Source organism: Drosophila ficusphila, unplaced genomic scaffold (assembly GCF_018152265.1).
Source record: "Drosophila ficusphila isolate 14025-0441.05 unplaced genomic scaffold, ASM1815226v1 contig_607, whole genome shotgun sequence".
Taxonomy (NCBI): domain Eukaryota; kingdom Metazoa; phylum Arthropoda; class Insecta; order Diptera; family Drosophilidae; genus Drosophila; species Drosophila ficusphila.
Window position 1 is genome coordinate 197,009 of NW_025064537.1, and position 12,801 is coordinate 209,809.

A 12,801-nucleotide genomic window follows, 5' to 3' on the forward strand; every position below is an offset into this window, starting at 1 on the left:
ATTATCCTACATATATTGTTATTTCCAAATGACTCCAGATATGTTCTTTTAAAATCATAAATTTTATACAAAAGTTTTGCAGACATTTTTGTAAATGTAAAGTAGAATGTAGTTTCAAAATACTTAGTGACAGGCGTGACTAGCAGTGACTCTGCTCAAGTCCATCTCTATCGACAGGCAAGCACGCTCGTCGATTACCGATATTTCAATACTAGAGTAAAATCAAAAAAAGCAAGAGAATTTTCATAAGAGCTGGTGAAACAAATGTGAGCATATTTAATTTTAGGATAGCAAAAAAATCGTAATTACCGAACAAAACGAACTTAAAACAAAACTAAATGTGTGTGAACAAATGGAAAACGTGGAAAATGCAATTTGACTGCAAGAAATTTGAAAAATTCAACTTAGACGTCCGTGGCATGCGTGAAAATTGTATTGGAAAATCGATGCTGGGCTGCGGGGGTGTGAAGCTTTTCACTGGGGGCTGCTGCTGCACAACAGCGCCACCTACGATTTTCCTGCTCACAGGGAAAGACTCTCGGGGGCATGGAAAATGTGTGTTTTGTTTATCAGAAATAACCGATTATTTTTTTGTTACAGCCATCGAGCGTTTTGACCGTTACCGAAGCAGAAGAAGAAGAAGAGCGACCATGTCCAACTTGAGGAAATTCAAAGACGAGGAGCGCGAGTCGGAATATGGCCGTGTCTACGCGGTTTCGGGACCAGGTGAGCGACGTCACCAGCGTCCTTCAGTCGCTGACCCCAAACATCTGGCCAATCTCCGAAAGCAATTCCTTTCATAAATGTCCAGAGGCGGTGCATCCACTTATTTATGGTTTTTCACCTGCTTAACCTCTTGATTATTTATTACAACTCCTTATCCGCATCTCCGCCTGCTCCTCTTCATTTATTCTTTCAATTTTCCATGTTCGTTATGCGTTCTCACCCGATTTAATTCATTCGTTTCTTTTTTATTAAATTATGAATACTTTATTATTTTTCTATTCTTCTAAACTTTTCTTCTTGTTCCTCCGTTTATATTTATGCCTCTGTCCATCCTACTGTTCATCAATATATAAACTCTGATTATTTCTCAATATCCGTTTAACAATCCTTTATCCTCATGTTCATGTTCTGGTTAGATTAACCACTTGAACTTTCCATAATTCTTATGCTTTTCCTTTTCCCCCTTTCAGTGGTCACCGCGGAGGCCATGTCGGGATCGGCTATGTACGAGTTGGTCCGCGTCGGCTACTACGAGCTGGTGGGCGAGATCATCCGACTGGAGGGCGACATGGCCACCATCCAGGTGTACGAGGAGACCTCAGGCGTCACCGTGGGCGATCCCGTCCTGCGTACCGGCAAACCCCTCTCCGTGGAGCTGGGACCAGGCATCATGGGCAGCATCTTCGACGGCATCCAGCGACCCTTGCGGGACATTGGTGTGATGACCAACTCCATCTACATACCCAAAGGTGTCAACACATGCGCTTTGTCGCGCTCCGAGATGTGGGAGTTCAATCCGCTGAATGTGCGCGTGGGATCGCACATCACTGGCGGAGATTTGTATGGAGTGGTGCACGAGAACACGCTGGTGAAGCAGCGCATGATTGTGGCGCCCAGGGCTAAGGGCACTGTGCGATACATCGCCCCGGCGGGCAACTACAACCTGGAGGACATTGTCTTGGAGACGGAATTCGACGGCGAGATCACCAAGCACACCATGTTGCAGGTTTGGCCGGTGAGGCAGCCACGTCCCGTCACCGAGAAGCTGCCCGCCAACCATCCGCTCTTCACTGGCCAACGTGTCCTCGACTCGCTCTTCCCCTGCGTCCAGGGCGGAACCACTGCCATCCCCGGAGCCTTTGGCTGCGGCAAGACTGTCATCTCCCAGGTGAGTGCATACCCGCCAATGGTTACTAGCTTATCCCTATAAGAAACCTAAGGGTATGACCATTAAACATTTTTTTTAGCAAGACTAACTGAACAATATACTTTCCACTCAAAATAGTTAATTAATTAAATTAAATTCATATATATTATCAATTATCAAAATAATTTCTTCAAGTAATATATAATGTTTATACTCCGGACTTAATTCGTAAAACAGTTTTAAAACAAGTATTTTAGATGCATTTCATAAAATACTTTAACTAGCAATTCCATAAAAAATGATTTGTATGGACTTTAATTACAATTCACTTCAAATCTAGATTCCCTAAATCAAATACTATAATATCTTTCCCATTTCTCCACAGGCCCTGTCCAAGTACTCCAACTCCGATGTGATCATCTACGTCGGCTGCGGCGAGCGTGGTAACGAGATGTCCGAGGTGCTGCGTGACTTCCCCGAACTGACCTGCGAAATCGACGGCGTGACCGAGTCCATCATGAAGCGCACTGCCTTGGTGGCCAACACCTCCAACATGCCAGTGGCTGCCCGCGAGGCCTCCATCTACACCGGCATCACCCTTTCCGAGTACTTCCGCGACATGGGCTACAACGTGGCCATGATGGCCGACTCCACCTCCCGTTGGGCCGAGGCTCTTCGTGAGATTTCGGGTCGTCTGGCTGAGATGCCCGCTGATTCCGGCTATCCGGCTTATCTGGGCGCCCGTTTGGCCACCTTCTACGAGCGAGCTGGACGTGTGAAGTGCTTGGGTAACCCCGAGCGCGAGGGATCCGTGTCCATTGTCGGTGCTGTGTCGCCTCCTGGTGGTGACTTCTCCGATCCCGTGACCTCCGCCACTCTGGGTATCGTGCAGGTGTTCTGGGGTCTGGACAAGAAACTGGCCCAGAGGAAGCACTTCCCCTCGATCAACTGGCTCATCTCCTACTCGAAATACATGCGCGCCCTGGATGAATACTACGACAAGAACTTCCCCGAATTCGTGCCGCTGCGTACCAAGGTCAAGGAGATCCTGCAGGAGGAGGAGGACCTCTCCGAGATCGTGCAGCTGGTGGGCAAGGCCTCGCTGGCCGAGACCGACAAGGTGACCCTGGAAGTAGCCAAGCTGCTGAAGGACGACTTCCTGCAACAGAACTCCTACTCGCCGTACGATCGCGTCTGTCCCTTCTACAAGACGGTGGGCATGCTGAGGAACATCATGGCCTTCTACGAGACCGCCCGGCATGCCGTCGAGTCCACAGCCCAGTCGGACAACAAGATCACATGGAACACCATCAGGGAGTCGATGGGCGGCATTATGTATCAGCTGTCGTCGATGAAGTTCAAGGTGAGCATTTATTTACTTTCGAAGTTTGAAGTTACTAATTGAATTATATCGGTTATTCATTACCTATGTTTCTTGACTTTTAGGACCCCGTGAAAGATGGTGAGCAAAAGATCAAGGCGGACTACGATCAGCTGTACGAGGACCTGCAGCAGGCCTTCCGAAATCTGGAGGATTAAGCAGAGCGGGGCGAAGAACAACTGCGGGATTTGCTAGCAGAAGGAATGGAAAATGGAGCAAACCAAACGAAATAAGAAACCAAAGCTAGGTTACTATTCGAATTCCCCATTCAATCTAGTCATATTTACATAATGCATAATAAGATATTTGAATCCAAGTTTATTTATAAGTTTAACAAACAGTTTGGCCCGCTTCAGGTCTAGTCAGTCGAATCAACAAAGGTTACACAAAGCAAAAGAGAACACACGACGACGGCGAGTTAGGAAAGACGAACAATAATTAGTCGGTAGCGCAAATGAAACGCAGTTAAACCAGCCATATACATAAATACCGTACATATACGACACATATGTATAACTATCTATGTTGATATATAATTATAATTCACAACTACTATGTATTGTTAGTAAATTTTCATATAGTTATCGATTGTGTTCGTTCCCCTATTGTGTGAAAACTAAACCAACTAAACGAATCTAAAGAGAGTTTGAAACTTTACGAAATTATAATATATTATATTCCTACATATTATAGACCTTTAAAGAACGCAATAACGTAGCCCCAACAGCATGTACCTCTTCTACCAAAGATGAATAGCTATTTCAGTAACTTGTGTGTGTTGCAAATGGAGCTATGGAAATAAAATGTATTATGAATGTTACAAAAAGTCTGGGTTTTCTTATTTAACAATAGTTTATGTTTTTATACTTTTTTTTAAATATTTGAGTTTCTAACAGTTCAAAACAATTTTGGAGCCCGGTTTTGTTTTTAGCAAAGTTGCACTTAAGGTTCGAGCCATTGCTAAAAGTTAACATAATATCGATAGTTTCGGAAAACATCGATTCTTGGCTCATCTCTAGTTGACGTGTTGTTTTGTTAAATTTCGAAAATACTACAATTAAATTGTGCTTAAATTAGATTAAACATGTCTCAGTTTGGCGGACCCAATGACTTTTATGGCTCCGCGCCTTCCGCGGATGCCAGCTATAACTTCGACATGCCGGAATTCGGTCAAGAGCTGTGAGTAAAGCCCGGATATTTTAGAGTGCACCCACAATTGTTGCTCGATTTGATTGCAGGAACTTCCAAACCTTCGACAACACACAGGCCTCCGTGCCGCCCAACTATGACGCGACATATGCTCAGCCTGCGCCCCAAGGGCTGGGCGGTTTCTACGACCCTACGGCGTACACGGACACCAGTTACGGGCAGGACAAGAGCGGAAAACAAGGAGCACCCGGAGGAGCCGGCAACGAGTTCGACGATGAGCCCCCACTTTTGGAGGGTAAGATGGGGTTTCAATGGGAACTGATATTTAAAGCATTAACATTATGGATATTTTTCTTGCATTTCAAAAAGAAATGTTAATACCATCTATCTCATGGTAATATGTAGACAGCTAGAAAGTGGAATCTAAAATGTGTTCCCAATAAGAATTGAGATAATCTTTTCTTCTATAAAAAACTATCGGAAAAACTACTTTACAAAAGACATACGACTTTATTATCTGCTTACAAACGGATGTATATCCATACTTAAACAAAACAAGCGGACGTATTACAATCTCTAAAACACTATCAATAACTCTTTATTTTGTAAAGAGAAAGTTAGATTTAAAATATTAAATAGTTTGAGATGCAGGCGTACTTCCTGTGTTATGGTCTAAATTGAAGGGCAAAATAATTTGTTTAAAAAAATAACGTTGCTGATTTGCTTATTTATGTATATATCCTACAATTAAATGCCTTATGACTATTGTTCGCAGCTCGATTGAAACAGAATGCTGTATTTGTTTTCCAACTAGTTCAACTTGCACGACTCTATAATAAATAGAAAATCATTTTTTTAAGATCTATGCTAATAAAACTACTTTAGTATTAGGACCACTTCTCAGTGTAACCAGCAATTAAACTCGCATTATTTTCCGTTTTGTTTCAGAACTGGGCATCAATCCGAATCACATTTTCCAAAAGGTAAGAGAAATGAGCGAACAAAGAAGTTTCTGCCCTGGCTTTTCATAATTTGCGTACTTCACCTTTGGAAACGCCCGGCGGTTTACCCGCTGCAGTCGAACGCATATTTAACCAGAGATCTTTTCGAGGAGCCGGGAAAATTGCATATTTTATGCGCCCGATTCCCGCCGGATGCCACCGACATGCGGCACAAAGGAGCCTCGAGTTTTGAGTTGCCCACTTTGTTTGCCCGGACAATTACTCCACCCGCCACATAATTCCTGGTTTGCCCTTACGCATTTTCCCCGGGCCCGTGCCCGTGCTGCCTTTTTCTAATTTGTGCAACGCAACGGGCGGCTTTCCTTTTGGGCGGCCACTTTAGGCCGCTCGCTCTTCCACCGCGGAAAACTCCGTTTTAATTGAAATTTAAATGTTTTTGCATTTCGCTTTTGTATTTATTGCGAGTCTCTCCTCCCGCCGCAATAATTCTATTGTTTTCGGTCCTTTATTTTTTTTGTTTGTCGTAATTTTTTGCATTTTTTATAGTGTGCTTTGTTGTCGCTGCACTTGCCGGTTTGTGTCGTTAATGAAGACATATTTTTTCATTGCACTCGCCGCGGGCCCATCCGTAGTTGTTTTTAAATAAATAAAGCAACTTTTGTGTTTTTAATTAAAGTTTTTCTCGCTCATTTTGTTTTTTTTTTTTTTTGTTATTTTGCACCTCCCGCTCGTTGGGTCCAGTTCGCTGTGTAACTTTCTGCATTTTTGTCCATTTTGTAAAAAAATTTGCGTGCGCCTGATTCTCATTTCTTTCGCTCCGGCACGGAATTTATTACGCTTGTGTTAATTGAAAAATGAAAATGTTAATGTTAATGAGAGTCCGTGTGCCATCATAAAGCTGAAATGAAATGAAATGCTAATTAAATTGTTCATCAGCTAGCTGGGGGAATTATGGTTAGATTTGTGTTTGACTCCGCCGCTCTGTTCGGCAATGTAATGGACCGGTCGCAAATGGCAAAGTCAACAAAGGTATTTTCAGGGCTTATGCGCCGTGTAATGGAGTACATAAATAGTGGCATCCGGGTGTAAAGGCTTTTCTCCGCATTTAAAAATAAAAATGTTTATTTGGAAAAAGTATCTTTAATTAAAGGCATCGTTTAATAGTGGACGAATTCAATTAAAGAGATGTATACCACAAATCCTTTTAAAGAACTGCCAATGGTTACATTAAACCTTTATAAAATATGTATATAAATTCACTTTACATTGATATGTTTATAACAAACAACCAGTATTATGACGGACATTGAAAAAATGGCATGAAAAACTAATCTTTATTGAATCATTGCTTTCCCACACTGTGGGTTTTTCCACTTCAAATTCTTTTCAATCTCAATTAAAGTTGGTGAGGCCACAGAGAGACACTCGGAATTTCATCGAACATTTTTGGTGGGTCCTTGCCGGCTGTAATATCAAATTTCATGGCCCTTGTCCTGGCCCACATTCGCATGCGTCAAATGCGTTGACAGCTTTTGGGCCAGTTCCCAAGCCCCGGCTCACTTGCTAGCTGGCTGGATGGCTGGTTGGATGGCTGGTCAGCAATATCATTTATCATCAATTTCCATTTTTCAAATTTCTCTGCCACTGCACACAAGTACACAAAAACAAAAACAAGGCGAAAAAACGAAAAACCAAAACGCACAGAGAACAAATGTTTGGAAAATGGGAGTCGGGAGTCTCCGTTTTATGGCCGCTGTGCGAACAAATGAATTGTGTGTTGTTGTGCTGTGTAGTGTCCAGGGTCCGAAGTCCCGTGTTCCGCGTTCCGAGTTCCGGATGCCATGTCCCATGTCCCGTGTCCCATGTCCTGCCGCAGGCTCCATGAGTGATGATGGTCAGTTGGCGGACGGACGGACGGACGGACCGCTGTTCCCTCGCCGTGTAATCCTTCACTTGCTCTAATTTTAATCGCATCGCCCTCCTCCGCCTCCTCGTTCCAGACCCTCGCCGTGCTGAATCCGCTGCGGGGCACCGACCAGCAAATCCTGCAGGACACGGACATGGCGGGTCCCCTGGTCTTCTGCCTCACACTTGGCGGCTTTCTATTGCTGGTTTGTATTAACGTTTCTCGGAACTGTTCTTCTCCTTCTACAACGGTTGCAATCCGTTTTAAACAATATTAATAAGCTGCTGATAAACAGTTAAAAGTTGAAGAACATGTTACACATAGTATATAATTAAACTTTTAAATGCATATAAAAAAAGGACAAAATGTCAGCTGTTCCTATTAGTTTAGCCGAAGTGAAAACATGAGTTGTACTTCTCTTTTTTAGTTTTTCCTATATTAAACAAGTTTTATTATTGTTACTAATTTAACCAACTAGGTATTATAGATTTTAATTTGATACAATAATAATAGTATTATATTATATACTAATTTAAGTTATTAAATAATGAAAGTTAAATACTTTAATGAGGGAAAAGATAGACAATTTGGAATATCATTTTAAACTGTTCGAATCATTTCCTTTTACTGTTTTAAAGCTGTAAAAAACTAGTTCAATATTAACTTTTCACTTATTTATAATTGGTAACGACCGTTGGCCAATTAATTAATTCCTTACTACTACTTACTACTTAATAAAAGCTAACCAAAACCCCTTCTTTCTCCATTCGCAGAGCGGCAAGGTGACGTTCTCGTACATCTACGGCATCGGCGTGATGGGCTGCATCTTCTTCTACTGCCTCTTATCCCTGATGGTCAGCCGGTCGCAGGTGACCTTTGGGGCGGTGGCCTCGGTGCTCGGCTATTGTCTGCTGCCCATGGTGGTGCTGTCGGGCATCAACATTTTAATCACCATTCAGTAAGTAATTGTTGACACAAGTCGCTGGCTTTCATCAGCCATCAGCCCTTCCTTCCATTCCATTCCATTCCTCCAATGCTCCTTTCATTTCATTCCACTCCTCAGCCAGCCATTGTACTTTATATTTATGTTTTTAATTGAAAAGTTGCCAATGCATCGGCGTCGAATCCTCATTGTTTGTGGCTGTAATTACAAACTTTTGCCTAAGCTCGTCCAGCTGCGACTGCAGCACGTTTTCGATCCGCTTCCTTCCTTCCGTTCCCTGCCGCTCAAATTTGTCCGTTCGAATTTGTCCAATTGATGCTTCGACTCCGGCTGCTCCTCGTCTATTCAAGTTGATCACTTCTGGCTGTTATTATTATTGCTATTGCGGGTATTGTTTTTCGATTGTTTGATTTCACCCTCTGGTTTCTGTTGGCCATCGTCATGTATCCGTAATGAAATAGTTGCCTTTGCGAAAATGGAAGCGCCCAAGTTGCCGATAGAATTCTGGTTAAGCACGCTTTGTGGAAATTAGATATTGCAAATAGGAACTAAGTTTTTGGCAAATAGCTTTTAATTAAAAGTGTTTGCTTAACATTATATCTTTTGTTTTTAAAAAGGAAATATCTTTTGAAGTTATTTTAAATCCAACTAGTAAGTAAACCAGCTCGCTTATCAATGCAAAACAACAAACTAAATTAGTTTTCTCTGCTCCTAATTTACTTTTAATCAAACCCATCCATCGATTTTGGAAACCATGGCTGATAAAACTTGACCTCTTCATTTGCAAAGGCAAACAAGTATGTATTTTCCTGTAGTTGGAAACTCCTGCTGGGCCAGCGTTTAATTTTTCTTTATCTGGCCATCCGCTGGGGTTGATTTCCCCTCGCCTATTTTCGCACAATTTAGGTTTTTAATTTTGTTGCAGTTTTGGGCCAACGATGCATACACATAGAGGCGAATAAAAAAGAGTAGCCAACTTAATTTGCGCTTTTAGTGCACTCCAGGGCCACAACTGCCAAACTACAGACTACGGACAACGGACTACGGACTACGGACTGCAGAGTACGGAAAGCGGACCACGGACTTTGGACCGAACCACGGACCTCGGACTCCATTGAAGCCAAGGCAAGACAGACAAAAAACGGAGCAAAATAACGCCAACTATGCGCCGTTTAATTTTCGCGCTGAGAACAGAAGGAGTGGGTGGTGGTTTTGTTGGTGTAGTAGTGGGTGGTGCTGGTGGAGGAGAAGTGGGTGGTAGGAGGAGGAGGAGGTGGAATCGCTCCTGGCTGGCAGTCTTGTGTCCATCTGTCTAACGTTCCATGTCCTGTTTTGCCACCCGTTGAGTTTCGTTCACGTAGTTTCCTTTTCAAATATGTGTCCAGCACTTGCTAGCCAGGCTTTCCCCTCCCTCTCCCCCTCCACCCCCTTTCCTCATCCTCTTCCTTTCCAGCATTTCCATCGCTTTCTTTTCTGGCATTTTTTGTTGTTTTTGCTCCACTCGCCACGCTTTTTATGACGGCCATGCGAGCAGCAACACGCAAATGCTGCGTGAGTTTTTAGCGCTTCCTCTGGAGGTGGTGGTAGTGGTGGATCCACCTCCTGGCCCCTTTGGCACGTCATAATTTCCGAGCAGCGCGGGGAAACTAAGTGCTGCCATGGGTGGCGATGGGCGGCAAATTCGAGATGTGTGTGTGTGTAAAAAACAACTATTGCCCGACACCAAGCGCGTTTTGTTTGCCCCACCCAACGTCCCAGATCAAAAAAAAAAAAGAAGGAGAACCCCACCAATTTTCCATTCAAGCCACTCCTCCTCATCCTTTCACCAAAAAAAAAAACTGTCCAACTGCCCAGTGCAATTGCCATTTTGGTTGCCTGTTTGCCTGCATTTTTTATTTGTTGGCTTTAAGCGCTTGCACTTTGTGGGTGTGCGAGTGTGTGTGTGGGTGTGCGAGTGTGTGTGGGGGGTAGCTTTGATGTTCATATAGTCCCTGCGAATGCCAGCCAAGTTTACAGTAAATATTTTTGCGATTCCCCGCTGTCCGTTTCTTTTTTTTTTTAGACAGACTTTTTAATTGAGTTTGTTTGGTGATGCAAAAGTGCGCAAAAATTACACAGACAGTCGAGTTATCCGGCGCTACATAGTATTGTTTTGATTGGTTTTTAGGCTAGCGCCGGGCCATTTAAGCTGTCCAGTCCGGGGCCAAAAAATCACTTGCCACTTGGCAAAGGACACAGTGACCAACAACCAACAAGGTTCTGCCGAAGATTGCGGGGACTGGGCACAAAAAAAAAGAAGGGAAAACTGGTTGAGTGGTGGGTTAAAAAACGGGGAAAAGTGGAAAAGGGGAGTTGGAGGTGACAGCTGAGCCACCGAAACCACAGAAAGGCAATCCATTAAACGCGTGCGTGTAGCCGAAAATTGGAACTTTGGAATATGGGGATTTATGTTTTGGTTCCGTAAATTGATTTCTCTGCCGGATTTAATGGGTTAGCAGGAAAAGATTCTAAAGATTACAACTTTAAACTGGAGTAGCGAAAGTGGGTTTTATATTTGAAATGGTTTCTTTTGGAGTATGTGTGCTTTCACAATCTAAACTTTTCCATCTTTTTTTTTTTTTTTGTTTGTCTTGTTAAGGGCAGACCATATATTGTTCGATGGCAGAATAAAGTCAATAAATTGGGGTTTATTCTCGGATGTAATGGCTCTAAAATGTTTGCAAGATGGTTGAAGTCAAATACTTGAGATGTTTATTTTAGTTCCTGAAAGGCTTATCTTTTTTTTCTTTTCCTTCTAAGTTTATAGAGAAGTGCTAGGCAAACAATAATGAGCATTAGTATTTTTAATAAAAATGTTGCCTGGTATTTAAGGACTCAACAATACCCTTAAAGCATTTAATTATTGAGATTGTATCTTACTTCTTTAGCCTTAAATCTTGGCAAACATTTTACTTTCTTCATATGGTTGATGGTAACATTTTCCGTATATCGCTTTGAAATCAATTTTTCATTTTCCGCTGGGTTTTCTGTGTGTGGGAGCGTGTGTGTGTGTGTGTGTGTGGGTTCTTTGTAGTTGGACCGTGTTTGCACATCCTTTTGCCGGCATAGCGCCTGCTGTCTTTGTTTGTCCTGCCCATTCACTCGCACACAGGCTCAGTCATGCCCACACCCACACACTCATCCTTTTTTTATGAACACTCTGCCAGTTGAATACTCTATCCCAAGTCGATGCACCGAGAAAAATACTACCTTACAATTAAATTAAGAAATATATTTAAAATATAACCAAAATCATATAGAAGTAAATCAAGTAAACATTAATTGCTATTTATGTTATTTAACTGTTTAATACTGGTAACTATTTAATCCTTAATTTTAATCACAAGATCAGTTTCTTTCGCAGGTTACCAATCCACTTTGGCTATTTTAAAGAAAGATTTTTTTGTTGTTTAAGTGGAATGAAAAAACATTGCACATGGGATTATGGAGCTCAGATTGTAATGGGTGTTTTTCGCACCCTGTACAACTGGAGCTGGTGCTTCATGCATATGCATTGTTTATTGATTCCGCCGCTGTCTATATCTATACGTATATATACGGACTGAGTTGGTATCGTATCTCGTTTCACTCTTGCAGGGGCACACTCGGCCTAATTGTGAGCGGCATCTCCATATTCTGGTGCGCCATATCGGCCTCGAAACTGTTCGCCACCGCCTTCTCCATGGACCATCAACAGCTGCTGATTGCCTATCCGTGTGCGGTGCTCTATGGAGGATTTGCGTTGATTACCATTTACTAGGGCCACGGATGCCCCGCCGCCCCACTACTATTCCGCCTCCCAGAACCGCCCAACCGCCTTCCTCTTGTTGTGTTTGCCTGGTTTTAATTGTCCTGCAAACACACACACACACTCTTGCAGCACAACAAAAACACACACACATACAAACAAGCGGAGAGGAGAACCCATATGTATATTTTTAAGAAAATAAGCGCCGATTGCGAATTTGTTTTCCACATTCTCTCCTTTTTCGGCGGCCAAGCTCCGCTTTTCCCCAATGCTTTTGTTGTCAGCCGATGTAATAAATTTGATTGCGAATAAAAAAATGGTTAACAAATTGAAATTGGTTTTTTGCCATTCGCAATTGTAGTGGCGTAAGCAGCATATTGAAATTTCGCGCTCCCGTTTCCGTTTCCGTTGCACTGAACACTTTTTGGGGCATGCGAAATTAACGCGACTCGCCCCTTTTTTTTCGGAATACTTTCGTGTTTACCCTGGTTTCCTGCTATTATTGTTTTTTGTTTTAATAACTTTGGTATTTCGTTGTGGGAATTAACACGGGTATTATGTCATGATTCGTTTGCACGGAGAAAAGGGGAGTTTACCTGCAACTTTAATGGCAAACTGGGGGAAAAATTGGGTAAGTAAGGTGAGCAAGCTGTGCATAAACCTCAATGCAAACAATGTTTAAATGAATAAATTTAAATAAAAGGTAATAATTTAAGAAATCTATATAAAATAGCAATAAGCCACTTTATTCTTAGTTTAGTAAGCAATCAAAACATAAGTTTATATCTTGTGCATTTTAC

The 12,801-nt window shown here is 42.5% G+C and overlaps 2 protein-coding genes across 2 annotated transcripts; both read left to right on the plus strand.

Annotated features, from left to right (window-relative positions):
- The first annotated feature begins 169 nt into the window (after positions 1 to 169).
- LOC108101389 (V-type proton ATPase catalytic subunit A) lies at positions 170 to 4,074 on the plus strand. The gene is made up of 5 exons (XM_017205707.2): positions 170 to 266; positions 601 to 726; positions 1,197 to 1,894; positions 2,259 to 3,236; positions 3,320 to 4,074. The coding sequence occupies exons 2-5, from the start codon at positions 651 to 653 to the stop codon at positions 3,410 to 3,412; spliced, it is 1,845 nt and encodes a 614-aa protein (XP_017061196.1). The 5' UTR covers positions 170 to 266; positions 601 to 650; the 3' UTR covers positions 3,413 to 4,074.
- Positions 4,075 to 4,251: 177 nt separating this feature from the next.
- LOC108101390 (protein YIPF5) lies at positions 4,252 to 12,335 on the plus strand. The gene is made up of 6 exons (XM_017205709.1): positions 4,252 to 4,433; positions 4,493 to 4,698; positions 5,352 to 5,386; positions 7,366 to 7,476; positions 8,045 to 8,229; positions 11,851 to 12,335. Exons 1-6 carry the CDS (start codon positions 4,339 to 4,341, stop codon positions 12,011 to 12,013), a joined length of 795 nt encoding a protein of 264 aa, XP_017061198.1. The 5' UTR covers positions 4,252 to 4,338; the 3' UTR covers positions 12,014 to 12,335.
- Positions 12,336 to 12,801: the final 466 nt, after the last annotated feature.

Excerpts from the sequence above, each read along its gene's own strand:
- LOC108101389 (XM_017205707.2), top strand. The coding sequence starts at position 651 with ATGTCCAACTTGAGGAAATTCAAAGACGAGGAGCGCGAGTCGGAATAT. Across the intron at positions 1,895-2,258 it reads GCAAGACTGTCATCTCCCAG|GCCCTGTCCAAGTACTCCAA; the intron begins GTGAGTGCATAC and ends ATTTCTCCACAG. Across the intron at positions 3,237-3,319 it reads TGTCGTCGATGAAGTTCAAG|GACCCCGTGAAAGATGGTGA; the intron begins GTGAGCATTTAT and ends CTTGACTTTTAG.
- LOC108101390 (XM_017205709.1), top strand. The coding sequence starts at position 4,339 with ATGTCTCAGTTTGGCGGACCCAATGACTTTTATGGCTCCGCGCCTTCC. Across the intron at positions 4,434-4,492 it reads CCGGAATTCGGTCAAGAGCT|GAACTTCCAAACCTTCGACA; the intron begins GTGAGTAAAGCC and ends ATTTGATTGCAG. Across the intron at positions 5,387-7,365 it reads CGAATCACATTTTCCAAAAG|ACCCTCGCCGTGCTGAATCC; the intron begins GTAAGAGAAATG and ends TCCTCGTTCCAG.